Raw genomic sequence first — 14,476 nt, 5'->3', positions numbered from 1 at the left:
TGGGTAACATCACTAATTAGGCAATGTGGCAATTAGTCTCTGAATACCGTACAGTAAAGGAAATTGGTTAGAAGGGGGCTGAAAAACAATGCACGGAGATGAGGGGAAATAATCGGGAGAAAACACCAACAATTGTTATTGTGTACTCTCACACACAAAAGGGACACAGGTGGGCATATAAAAGAGCCGCCTTCATTGGGCAAAATATATTACTGAGCATCTTGAGAAAACTTCCAAGCTCTTGCCACCAACGCACAGCAGGCAAACACCAAACAGAGCCGTGGGCAAACAGGAAATGCAGACGGTGGATGTCTAGAGGAACAAAGCCAATGCGGTCCCATGGGTGTCTACTTTACAACAGTCACATATTCTGTGATGAGGCTTAAGAGCTCATTGCCTTTAACAACTGCTAAGGAGAGGAAAGAGGCGGCGACGATAGTACGTGAATTTGCATGTTTAGGCGGTGAAGACGTCAAATCTACATTAAACTATGAATCAGATGAATGTCTTTGCAGTGGTTCAATGCAAGCCGTTTCTGGTTGCCTGTTCGACTTGAGAATGTTCTCAGCCCCTTATTTGTCGTGGCAAGAAAACATTTCACAGTCTCATCTGGACTTTTGGCTGCATTATTCATCCACATTGCTCCCTTACTATGTTTACTTAGTGTGGCGGGTGTTTCATTTATGCACCCTCCAATAAGTGAAGAGGACAGGCTCAAAGATCTACTTTGAATAAACCCTGGTTCAGTTCACCAACCAAATATTTGAAGTCAGAGAAAATGGCACGGTGCATAGGGCATGCAAGATCCATAGGGTGCACTGTAGCTAATCGTATGCTTCATATCACACACCATGCATAACAGATTGTACTAAGGTCGTACAATCTGTATAATATCAGGCCAGGGCAAACACTGCTTCTGAGCATGCTATTAGAGTGGACGCAGATGAATGTGCCTAAATTGGTCACGGGCAGGATGAGAGGAAGAAGGATCAGAATAGGATAGAAAAGCTGTAAGAGTCAACCTCCCACTACCACGCCTCTGTGTGTTCTGCAGTGTGCTCGGCTGCATTGCATCGTCTCCCCAAACAGCCTCAAAAGCCTCGCCCGCCCCCACCCTCAAATACCCTGCACTCTTAGCTCGCTGTGCCCTCACTTCGCCTTTTGGCCGAGGCAACAGTTCGCATAAACAGAGCTTACCGAGGGGCATGCATCAATCCGTGCCTCCTGCATCCGAAATGCCCTTTTGAAAGTACCGGTATTTACATTCTCAGCATTTCCTTACCTTCACCTTAAAAGTGACCCAAAATGCCACCAGAGCATCTTTGCATGGCTAGACAGTTTGGAGCCAGAGAAAGCTCATTTTTAGGATGACTGCTGCTATGGTGTGAAGCACGAACCTGAAAGAGTCACAGGGTCCACTGGGCCTCTGCCCGGTGACATATTGGCTAGGTTTAGAACCGCGTGCCACATGACACTCAAGTAGGTGATGTTAAACTCATCACGCAATGATCAAGGCGTAGGGACGCAAGATGCGTCACGACAATTGTCACATTCTGATGCCCACCTCTGAAGTTCCTTCTAGGACAATTTAGATTTTAATGTTCTGAGATTTCCTGTGTTAAAATTGTGGAGCTGCAGTGACAAAAGGGTTTGCAACAACTCAATTACTCAATAACTATCCTTCACGAATCGTACACTCAGTACCCATTCATGTCTGATTTGAAGATGAGCAAAAACTCAGAAGAGCTATTTTACCATGAATGTGAAAACATCATAATGTAACAATTGCAGTTCAATTGCTACATGCACATATGGAACATAATTGACAGGAGGGCATTATCTCAATACACATGTGCAGATCCTCAATCAGTCTGTGTAAACATTTCAAAATATTGAATTAACACAATCAAGGCAGTAATTTGGTTGTAAAATGATATATTCATGTTTCTGGTACTAAACCTGCCTGACAAGATGTGCTTCTAAAATGGTCTCATGAAATTACTGACAATTGAACACTTTAGTAAAACATGTACCTGTAATAGCTCAGCATCTAATCACATCATCCATCCACCATCTTAAGGGAGCTAAGCCCAAGATGTCAAATCTCAAAATCCATATTTTGCTAATATTACGAGATCACACTGATAGTTCCAAATTCAAAACAAAATCCAAATAATACATGCACATCAACGCCTTGCTCGGCTCTCATTTTGACATTAGGCCTCAACAATGCATTGACTACAATGCATATTATTGTCGTGGCGGCTGGCTTAACTTTGACTTTTAGTCTCGAGCTGGTGTGACCGCAGTTAATTTTGTCATTGTTTACTGTTGTCACAAACAAGAACACAACACCATCCTGAAATCACTAACAAATGTAATATGATAACAAAAAAATGCTCATTACTCACACTGTCATTGATAAAACATATTTTAAAATGTACAAAAGTGCCATCATGCTGGTGTTAAAGGCTGGTGGCGAGCAGTTGGCTGCTAAAGGAGATTACCTGTTCGGCTCGGGACAATCGGTGGACTACTTTTCAAAGGCAGTTTCATAGACGAAAAGGAATCTTCACACTAACCTTTGATGCTGACAGCATGACACAGTTGCCATTCCTACCGATTCATTTTTAACAAACCAGGCTGACTCAAATATGCTGTATTAGAGGGTTATAAAGCACTACTGTAGTTGTGATGTCATTTGTGGTCTTCGATAGAACGCAATTTCACCCAACTTGTCGGCCCCATGATATTGATGAATTATTCTAGTTCATCATTATTCCATATGTTTTAAGCATATACCACGTATTCTTGGAAAAATCAAAAAGGTGGCCGATAGTTCGTTCCCCTTTAATCATAAAATATGCTTCCATGCACAAAAACACTCATCGTCATTAGAATCATAGGTGAGCATGAGCCTATCCCATCTGATTTTGGTGCACCTCGAACTGGTTGCCAGTCCATTGCAGGGCACAGTAAAATTTTGGTGTGATTTGGTAATTTAAAAGTACAGTCTCAGGTGGAATAAATCAATATTTTAAACAATGATAAAACTTTAACAATTCAAGTCATTGTTGGATCCTTTATGTCTGGTGGCGCTCCAATGTCGTGGAGTGTCTCCAGGTCTCAAAAATACAGTGTGAGTGACAGCCGTGAAGCGGACAACAATAGCAGAGATGCCCAATTCTCATCGGATGTGTTGACATATATTACCCTTTCCGAACAGCCCTTTCTTCTCACACGTGCTCAAACACGCTACAATAGGTGGAGAACAATGTGCAATCACAGTGGTCCTTTCCATGTCTCTGACCCCTCGAATTCGCTCCGGTAATTAATGGGCCAATTAATGTGTGTTTATTCTGGACAACCGCAGATGTAGTTGTATTGTGCCTCTCTGTGAACATCGAGGAGTTAGACAGATAAATCTAAGCGAGGTGCATCTGTCCTTGTGAGTGCCAACCGTTTCCCCCGTAACCTTCCTCTTCCCCAACGGCCCGAATGTGAGACTGTCTCACAGCCAATCAGGTCAAAGCTTGGTTTCACCCCCACGCGCTCCCAATGTACTTGACATTGGCAAGATTAATTGCCTTGTGCACTGGGCAAATGTGTTACCTTCTAGTGTAATACAGGTGTCAGAAATGTGACTCTCTGGATTTCCTCAATATGAAATTCAGGGGGATAAGAATAACCTGTTCCATTTTGTCCAACAAAGGGTTCACGAAGCCTCATTCACCCCCCCACCCCACCTCCCTTGTAAACTCTCACAGGCTGTAAATCTTGCCATAAAGTCTCAGCTGTGAGCCCCACTGACCTGTAATTTTTTTCTCTGTGTGTTACTATGTCATTGAGCTTCAACGGCCCGCGTCCAAACTGTAACTAAACATGCACTGTACATCACACTGACTTATTTAAAATACAGCTGCAAGGGCACAGACAATTGATATGATCACTCCAATGATTTAGATGATATTTTTAAACCTTGTTTTTTCTTTTAAAGCATCAAAGGGAATTTGACAGTACACTTGATAGTTATAACGTGAATTGTGAGTACATCATTAGCATTGTGATCTTGCACATCCTACTTACATGGTCAGTGATGGACCTGGCAAGAAACCTCTTGCGTCTTAGCTGGATCAACAGTGCTACCATAACGACCATAATATCCCCCTGCCTCAATTTTCAACGTGAATCCAGCACTGAAGGTTAGTGAGAGTTGTAGTCAGATGACCTTGATGGAATATACCTTCCAACAGAGTTTGGGAAATGTTATGACAATTAGGCAGAACAGGAACTAGCACAGCTGCATTAAAATAAGTGATGTAATTTATGGCGATGCCCAAATCAGTCGCAGCCTCCCATGGAGAGTGTCTGGCAGGAAGGTTGGTGTTCTCACCAGGGACTCGTTACCTAATAATCTGGCCCTGCAGGTGTTCCCGCAGAGGTCAACAATCCGTTAGTCGCATCGCAGCTCAGCGTCTGCCTTCAGGAAACCACCTTGATGGGCTCCATTGCCCTCAGTTCAAACTACAACTTTGCCACTATCTGTGACACGAGACAGTGCCTACTTTGTCATATACTGGCCAACTTCATCAGCTGTTAATTACACATTTTATGCACTCACATCAATACATTTGCTTGAAGGTCTGTTAGAAGTAATTCATCTGGGAGGAGTATACTTGACATGAGAAAATCCTTCTGCCATCCAATCGAAAAAGATGTGCCCATAAGATAGGCTGTTTGTTTATAGTTCACCCTGATGAAGTTCTTTTTATATACTCGTTTGACGTTTGACGTTGTTTGACAAATACGAGTGTAAAACGAGATGAATGAAGCATATATGTAACACAAATCACCATGCCATAAAACCATCATTTGTGTCGGGAGGGTTTTTATTGCTTCTACATCTGAAAAGTAACATTGGTTCACTTAAAAACATCCCCATAGTTTTACAGTGTGACAGTTTGACTCAGGAATGGATTCACTGTTTATAAATAAAAATACAAACAAACCAGAGTTACCATAGTGCATAGGTGTCAAACGCAGGTCCTGAAGGGCCGCTGTCATGCAGATTTTCCCTAAGTCTACCTGTTGCAACACAACTGATTCAAATGATCAGAGCATCAGCAAGCTCTGCGGAAGCTTGACATTGAATCTGTTCATTTGAATCAGGTGTGTTACAAGAGGGAGACTTGGAAAACATGCAGGACAGCGGCCCTTCAGGATCTGAGTTTGACACCTATGCCATAGTGGTTCTAATGGTAATGATTCAGTTTTTGTTGAGATTTGGGTTTGTTTCCTCATGCGCCTTTTTTGCCTTCCTCGTTAGGTTGTATTTCCACCTGTTCTATTCATCTAGGTGCCTTGCGTCAACCAATTAGCTCCCTCAACCCATTGTGTCTTGTCCAGGTGTTCTTTGCTGGCTTGTCAGTTGGCTTGTATTTCATACCCTGGTCTCTGTCTGTTCTTTGTCGGATCGCTGCTGCTGTCGCATTTTGTTTTACTGTCATGGTTGTTTGTTACTTTGGTTAATTGTGATTTTTCAGGACTGTATTTTGGATTTAATTTTTCCAGTGTATGCCTGCAAGTGTTTTTTTCCCATTTTGTTCAGTACTCCCTGGTTCGCCTGCTTTTTTTGGGTCCACGAGCATCACGTTGACATGACTAATAGAATTACAGTAGGTGAATACAACCGAAGCTCTACAGGCAACAAAGCAGAAAAAGCATTCACAAAATGTTGTGTACCTCATGACTGAATAACTTGTTAAATCACCTTTTATCAGCAATAATCTCACATATACTGCAAACCTACTGTGCCGAATCTCATCATACTGAATCTCAAAAAGCTATTGAACAATGCTCAAATTGCTTTTGAGGGAAGAGAAAACACTTTGGACGGTTGGCAAGAAAATGATAGAAGCGAAAGATTACACACTCTGGTTGTTCCTGTGCTGGTATAAAAAAAAAGAAGCATTTGGGTAGAGGATCAGTGTCAAGAAGAGAAACAACCTTTGACATGTGTCGACACAAGGTCACAGACAGGAAATGTAGGTAAAGAAAATATAAGGGTTTCGCAGACAGCTGTCTCATGTTTTCAGCAAGTGGGAGAGATGGGAAAAGTAAACATAACTATCACTTCCCAATGACGGCTCTTCCCGCTCCCTTGGAGAAGTATGGCAAACCAAACGCAGACGAAACAGACCTCTTAACTTCTTTTTGACAGATTATATACACATTTGAAAATACTCCGGCAGCTGTTGCGGGAGGAAGTTAAGATTTTTGGAAATGAAACTGATATGATCGCTATACAACAAAAAATGTGCATGAGATCTCAAAGTGGTGACAGCTTTTGAATGTGCACAAATGTAAATGCTGCATGTCATTTCACGCATTGGGCTTGGAGCACACACATGAGTAAGCAGCCTTATACAACAGCTTCAGAATGTGAATGCGCAGAAAATAAAGTGTAGTGTAGACTAAAATTCAAAATGACTGGTTTTACAACTGAGAGAGAACACAAAGAGAGCAATTTCATACTTTTGATCAAGAGTACTTTTGACAATGCAATCAATAGGGAAAATGTGTCAATATTTTTTTTTGGTTATGATTAGCGGCTCTTAAAACGTGAGCCCTGCATCTCATCCTCCCATAGACCTGACAGAGGTTTGCTGGATCGTGTAAATGAACGAGTAAGAGGTTAACCACTGTACATCAATTGGGGGACATCAATTGATAGAGTAGATTGCGGTGATCTGTTTCCTCTAGGGCTCTTTTGAGTTTCATCATTTTTCTACCGCTTTCCAAAATGCAGTGTCTCATTAGAACTCAAAGTACAATACAAACTGTGCACAAGTGGAACTTTTCCAAGAGACAAGACACCAAAATATATGGATGTAGTCAATTTGCTCTGCTCTGATCCAACGTCATTGACTGGATGGTTACTGTACATTAATTCACTCAAGCTTTCCATCCATGAAATAAGAGATTTCTTTGGAGTTTTTTTTTTTAGCAAAACGCAGGAGCCGGCCTCTCCTAGAGATGTGAATACAATATGACTGAACCACCACTATTCTGTGCCAACTAACAAACAGTTGTTAGGAAACTTGTGAATGAAGTTTGACATTCTTGAATTTTTAGCCTTAAGCAAGCGCATGCAACAACCAAACACAGCTTGTCAGTCGAGTTTGGTGCCAAGAATATTCTGCTGCCATACGTTTCCAAATCTTTCTACGAAAAAAATGTCACCTCAGGAGTATATACAAACACGACTTGATCCCTTTCTCTCAAAGCAGTGTTGAAAAATATGTGCCAATGCCACAGAAATTATGCCAATATATTTTGCTTTTGTGTACAAGGAATTTTTGCAACATTTATTTTAGAAGGATTTTAGTCCCCATAAATGCCATTACGAGCCATTACTCTTTTGTAACTAGTAAGATGGGTGAAGAAAATTCCTCAAAATGGACAACAATAATGGCAAATCTGTGCATGTGAATTATATTTTGGGAGGGGGGAAATCAACAGAATATTACCCTTTTTTATACTTTTGATGCATTCTCATGCCTTTATTTTTTTAATAAATGAATGAAAAGAAGAATACTTAAACATGTTGAATGTTGTATTAGCTTATTTAAAACGAGCCCTTTCTATGTTTGTCTACAATCAATTTATGAAAGCAGAAGCACCGGCTTTACCATTTACAGTGAAAGCTCTTTACTCTGGCTAGAGTTTTCCAAAATGTTAGATTTTAGTGAAGCTAATACACAGTTTGTCCATGAGTGAAAGGTTGAAAAGCAATTTAAAAAAGGCCAGTACAGTATACAGTATTTGTGGTCATGGCTTTGACAAAATTTAAGTGGACAACTCAACTGACTGACCAGTTCTGAAAGCAATTTTCACACGTTGTGTTAAAAGGTCACAATTACTATTTTGTTTGTTTCTAGTGTGAGATTATTTTTTAACCACACATTTTTTTCCTCACCTGCCTGTCAACCTTACATTTGTCAGCACAGCATGCTCAATGAGCACCCTTTTACTTTGTGTCATTCTGTACCCTGACTCAAACCATACTGACCATTTTGTGATGGCAATCCAGAATTTCACAGACCATCATGGCTCCCAATCTTGAGCTGTTTTGCTCCATGCACTGCAAAAGTTCTTATTTGCTGTCATTATCTGCCCCTTCCTTTCAATATAGTAAAAAAATTAAAAAAAAACCAAGCCGCATCACCATTAATGGCAGTGTGAAATGTGGGTGCTACTATATATTCTCATACATTTCTAGGTAATTGGGGAGGCCCTTACCTCTACCCTGACCAAAGTGGTCAGCCATCATGATAATAAGATAAAATCCAGATTCTGTGTTCGACTTTGGATGACTATCCTTGCTGGAGAGTATACGCTTCCTTAAACCTCAAATTATGGGAGAAGGGGGACAGAGGCAGCATGTCCCCCACCACAATGTCCTCTACATCTCCTTGAAGCAACTCTTAAGTGGCTTAGAGTGGTCTTATTTCCCTCCACAATAAATTGAAGGAGACAGTATAAGAGATGGTCTGACTTGAATGTAAGGACTTGTGAAAGCTTTCCACTGCCGGCTATTTTATGAAGGATGTGGTGTGGTCGGGTCAGCACCCGTCAAAATATTCTGCGTCATTTTGGCACGCCGATGACTCTTCGCTGAACCAATGAGTTGCAAGTGTGGGCAAGAGTCGCTAATTAGGCGAGAGTCTCTTGCTGTATCAGCTCGGCCACAAGTGATCCCCTGATAATGATACACATGCATTTTACTAAAACGCTGTCAGGCTGCAGACACACAAGGTTGTTCGGCAAATCTATAGTCTCATATCTTTAGTCTAATCTCAGCACATTAACAAGAACCGTCATCAGGAACCAGGGCTCAATAGCTCGGATAAAAATAGAGCAGGACTGTGTTATTGGCAATAAAGTCACTACTCACTATAATAATTCTTCAAAAAGTAAAATCTTTAAGTTTCTGCAAAGTGACCAATGACTGCACATTTGCATCTTGAGTCGCCTATCAGGAATTCTTTTCCACCCCTCCATCATATCATCACCTCGCTGGTGGATGTTAGCGCAATCCACTGATCGTTGATCATTATGTGAGCTGTGAAGTCCAGCGGTTTGAATGACTGTGTGTTCAGTAATTGTGAGGGAACGGTAAATTTACATTGTTACTGGATCCTATGTCCCGTGTCATTTCTGCCGTGTGGACCATTTAAAAATATATTCATGGGTGAGGGGTTTCATGAATACCTGAAAACGTGAATGTTAATTGAGAAAAAAACGGACTTTAAAGGTGCTTAAAGAAGTTGATACCAGTACCGTGGCCATCTTTTATCTGATTTCATTTAACACAAATGAGAAATATCTCTATGTAAAAGCTATCCCATGAAGCAACCTTCAGGTGATTATGATACTGAACATGCACCGTGTTGTATTATAAAATAATTAAATGCCAATAATAAAATGAGCTCAGTCTTTCCCATTAGAATGAATATATGAGGGAGGAAACCCCAAACTCACAAATTCAAAAATTATGAGACATTATTTTGAGCCAGGATGAGAACTAAAAATGCTGTTGCAATTGACACAGCATTTGAAAGTGACTGTTGTACTTGAAAAAAATAAAACTGTAACAGAGGCAGCAAGAATCACTGTAATATGAATGCAACTTTACAATAATTATGTTGCGACTAAACGGGAGAGAATTCATCAAGATGACTTGAAAATTTTGACTTATGAGAGTCTATTGAGAAAATATGAAAAAAGGAAGACTGCATATCCAAATCATTCTGGGTCAAGGGGTTATTTTATGTACTTCATGTGTGAAGTATTGACGAACTGCCTCAAAAAACAAAGCCAATTGTGCGGACCACAACCACTTGGTAACAACCGATTCAGTGGCCTCGTGTGTTTAGCTATTAAGAGATAACACAGCTGATGGAAACTCATAAAATGTTAATGCTGTTTAAACACATTTGTGGTGAAAACAGAAGGCTGGCATTCTTGGGATACTTGCGTCCAGATGTCTCAAAGCTGACACGCCAATTAGTTTTTTTTTCTGAATCTGGAAACATTAGTCTGGTCTACTTCAGGCTGATGAATCCTGTTCCATATTCCTCCTTTTACTTGAAGGAAAGCCAACTGTTTAGTGCTGTTTTGTCCATTTTGTCTATAAACACAACTATCCCTAAGGGTCTATTTTGGGAACAGCAGCAGCAGGATTCATGCCAAGGTAATGACGCTGAACACAAAAGCACGTCACCTGTCCTTGAAGAGCGCATGTCAGCTGGGATGTCAAGGAGTAACAACATTCCTGTTTTCAGGAAAACATTCATCCCAGTGTGAAGTCATTATTTCATGAGACATCACCAAAATATAATTTAGATTACTTTGTATCTCCAGTGGCTTTTATAGATTTCAAATGGTGCGACACTAGCCACTTGGGTTGGCTGCACACCAATAAAACTATACCACTGTAATCCATTACACTGATGTCCTTTTTAAACTTTCATGTATCATCTATTGACAATGTTCGAAAGCACAATACCCTACATGATTTATCAAAAAATTAACAACTGAACAAAACTGTTATTTTCATCGAACAAATATAATATAGGTCCCGATTACACAATTTTACCCTCTGAACTCTCCCAAACTAAAAACTGTCCACCAAAATGCCCCAATAGGAGTGTATCATATAACATGTGCCGGCATTTGGCTGTGACGATCTGCGACCTCTCAGTCTTGTAGGCTTTTCATTCATCATCATGCCGCCTGTTTGTTGCTGTCGGTTTTGTTATTGTTCTTGTGTGACCACAAGAGCTTACATGTCATTTTGTTTCCACACAAAATAAATACAACAACTCAGCTGCTGTTTGACCGTTTCACCACACAAATCCCAACCAGCCTTCCTCCCAAAATCTGTTCAAGCAAGAGCCCAGCCATACACCAGATGACTGTTTGTGTTTACTCACCCTTTTGCCCTCCTTGCCTGGTTCGCCTGGCTGGCCTGGCATGCCATCCAGTCCCTGTATTGGAAATATATATTATAGTGTATATTGCTTTTTGGGGAAAAAGGCAATGCAGAAAGGTATTTGACACGCGAGTGAATAACTAGTGGAACTGCTCCTAGGATAGGTGTTTCTCATTAAAACAGCGTATATAATGACAAAAGAACTTTCCACCTTTTTTTTTAAAGAATTCAACGACAACCTTGGTTTGTTCACAACTTATTTGCAAATGCTTTACACGTTCAATTTGTGTCTTAAAATTAATTGCTATGTTTGTCATAGAAGGTCTGTGTATGGATATTCATAATTCACATTCCATTTCATTGGATATGTGATGTTCAATCAGTTACCTTCTCTCCTTTGTCACCACGGGGGCCCTGAGGATGAAAAAAGATAGAAAGAAGAGAAAACGTGTTCAAACATATACAAAATGAATTCATTTATTAAAATTTTCAATTCAAAATATCATGCTTTGTTATGATCAGGAAAGAAAAGTAAATTACCTGATCTCCTTTGAGGCATTCAGTGACAGCCTAACAATAAAAAAATAAATAAAAACAAAAACAGTCATTGTGATTATGAAGATAATATTTTCATACACCATATCGATAAAAATATTTAGACATTTGATTTGTACACCTACAGATGTAATCATATGAAGTGATAATGTGACCTCCATTTCAAAATGGTTCATGAAGAGGAGTGTCTTAATCCTTTTGGCTATGTCACCTTATATATACGATGAAACATTCCAAGTTGGAAAGTCTCACTAAGGCGACACAACTGGTAACAAGCTATTTGGCCTTGGCCTCCATGACACGGAGAGTGGTGGGATCGTGGTAATTACAAGTCCCCAGACTGCCTAATGCCCACCACCCGGATCGGGAAAACAGGCGTTCATCCTCAGCTGGGCCACAAAATGGACACGAGACCAAAGAGAACGTCTCACTTTTCAACTACAAGCCAAATGAACGGTGTTGTGTTTCAATTGGCATCCAAGAGTCAAGAGCTGTTGACTTTTCTTGGAAACAGCTGTCGAAACGGACGCCCCCGGCCCATGTCTTCTGAATTAGTCAGAGGCCTTGTTCAGGGTTGGAAAGTTAACAAGAAGCTTAAAGACACTTGAGGTTACAAGCTTCAGGACAGTCAGTCACAGCTCATTCATTCAACACATGTACAATGGTGCATCTGGTGAAGCCTTGGAAGATTTTACACTTGCATACTCAGCATATCTATCCGAGATATTTTTTTTTCTCGGTTTTCAGAAGTGTAAAATGTCATCTCTGAGTCGTCCTTGGGGAATGCGAATGTGCAGTATATATTCAGCTTATTTCAATTTCCAGAATTTTAGAAAACATACACCACAAGTTTTTCACTTCCAACAAAATGTTCCGTCATGTTGTGAAGTTTCAACACTGCGCATAAGTAAGCCCTCAAGTAATTAGTTAGCAGTTGGCAATTTATTATGCTCAGTGGCAAGGCAAAGCAAAGCAGTTTTATTTATACAGCAAATTTCATACAGAAAGCAACTCAATGTGCAGACTAAGAACACTAAAAATTGAGATGTGCTAACAATCTCTGGAGTGAAAGGGATAAAACAAATGATGTTGCAAGACAAAATACAATTTTAACATGACTTGTCTTTATGTGACTGTTACAATCATAGTGTCAATTATCAGATCACACATTGTGTATTACTTTACAATCATAGTGTCAATTATCAGATCACACATTGTGTATTACTTTCCTTTAGTGACAATTTTGATTGGACACGATACAGATGACTTTTTGGGCAACTATAATTGATCCCGATACCAATACTTTGTGTGATATATTTTTTTCAGCCCAATAGAACACATGACAATAACTGACAACAACTCACACATGCACTTTTTTTGTTTTATTCATTAGTGTGCATTTGGAAAATGTCCTGCCTGATGCTTTGGCGCTCTGTGTCCTCACTCACATCGGTCAGAGAGCAATCAATGCACCTCCAGATTTTGGCACTCTGAATACCCAAATGGCACATTCCAACAACGCTGTGAGTTTCCGAACGGTTGGAATGGAGCAGAGCGTGCTTTGCTTCCGGTAACTTTCAGGTGTCATAAAATGGAAGAAAAATGGAGTGGATCTACAGGTACCTTTTAGCTATAACAGCCTCTGTGCATCAAGGAAGACAATTTATTTGTAAAGGAAACATCATGAGATAGAAGTACGACATTGTGAACTTACAGGCAGTCCTGGAGCTCCGGGCAGACCAATATCACCCTGTGAACCAAGACAAGGGTAATTAATCAAATTTCAGTCAATGGTGAATTACATACTGTAGGTCAATAGCATATGGGACTAGTGCGTTACGAGTGAAGAAAGCTCGTTAATGTTGTATATATATTTTTTTCACTGCTATCAAACAGTAATGTCAGCTAGAATAAGACTGGAATAATAGCTCAACCAATGCACAAAAGAAAAGCCCATTAACCTCTATTTACAGTGTATGGTGAGATGAAGCCTGTCAAAAACACGTTTGCATCATCAGTTAGGACGGATTGGCTTGTGCCATTAAATGTGTCATCTTAAAACAAGTAAAGTGGTACCACAGAGGTGTGAAAGCTTTGCCACATTAAGAATGGACAGTTACGATAGCAATGTTGACATTGATATGGTTGTGGAAAAACATGTTTTGATAGCAGCACAGCAAAATATAATCATTATTTGCTCATCCTTTTGCCTCTCTCACTTTGTTTCCTCCTCCTACACTGTCCAACATTAATAAGAGAACGCTCCCTTTCAATACCCGGAATAAAAATGGTTGGATCTCAAACTGAATGAAAGATACAACTGTAGTTTGGTAGTTTGTATGGTAGATTGTATCCATTGTTATATCTGACTGAATATGACGTTTGAAAAGATGCCTGCTGCGGACCATTTAAAGCAGGCATGTCTAGCTCCGGGCCTGGAGGGCCACCGTCCTGCCTGTTTTCCATCTCTCTCGGCTGCAACACACCTGATTCAGGTGATCAGGTCATCAGCCAGCTCTGAAGCAGCATTAGGACATTCCTGATTATTTGAATCAGGTGTGTTGCTCCTGGGAGAGCTAGAAAACAGGCTAGACAGTGGCACTTTGGACACCCCTGATTTAAGGGGTTGACACTACTTTATGCTTCCAAATTTGACTCTTTTTGATAGTTTGACTGGGGGAAGAAAAATATAACAAGTTTAACTCCTTCCAATTCCACATCAGCACGATAAGACACCCTGGGGACTAAGAAGCTCTGGTCCTTCTTGACTCCATGTTGGAAAAGTTCTGAACTAAATACACTTAGAAGGTGTGATGTCATAACTCGTTTGTGACATAAGAGGACCCGCTAAGAGGAATCATCCGGGAAGCAAATAACCGATTCCAAGAAATCAAATTACTGGCAATCGGTTCTCAAAAACAACCG

General features: G+C 40.3%; 1 protein-coding gene across 1 annotated transcript in view; it reads right to left on the bottom strand.

Annotated features, from left to right (window-relative positions):
* The window catches only part of LOC127610410 (collagen alpha-1(XIX) chain), a 99,051-nt gene that overhangs the window by 56,878 nt on the left and 27,697 nt on the right, over positions 1-14,476 (bottom strand). The window contains exons 13-16 of the mRNA XM_052080567.1: positions 13,266-13,301; positions 11,537-11,566; positions 11,384-11,410; positions 10,998-11,051 (exon numbers count right to left, since the gene is read on the bottom strand). Of these exons, the coding sequence (XP_051936527.1) occupies positions 10,998-11,051; positions 11,384-11,410; positions 11,537-11,566; positions 13,266-13,301 (147 nt within the window). The remainder of the gene's footprint in view (positions 1-10,997; positions 11,052-11,383; positions 11,411-11,536; positions 11,567-13,265; positions 13,302-14,476) is intronic.

Source organism: Hippocampus zosterae, chromosome 11, assembly GCF_025434085.1.
Source record: "Hippocampus zosterae strain Florida chromosome 11, ASM2543408v3, whole genome shotgun sequence".
Lineage (NCBI taxonomy): Eukaryota > Metazoa > Chordata > Actinopteri > Syngnathiformes > Syngnathidae > Hippocampus > Hippocampus zosterae.
Note: the sequence above shows the minus strand (reverse complement) of the source record. Positions and strands in the feature narration are given on the sequence as shown.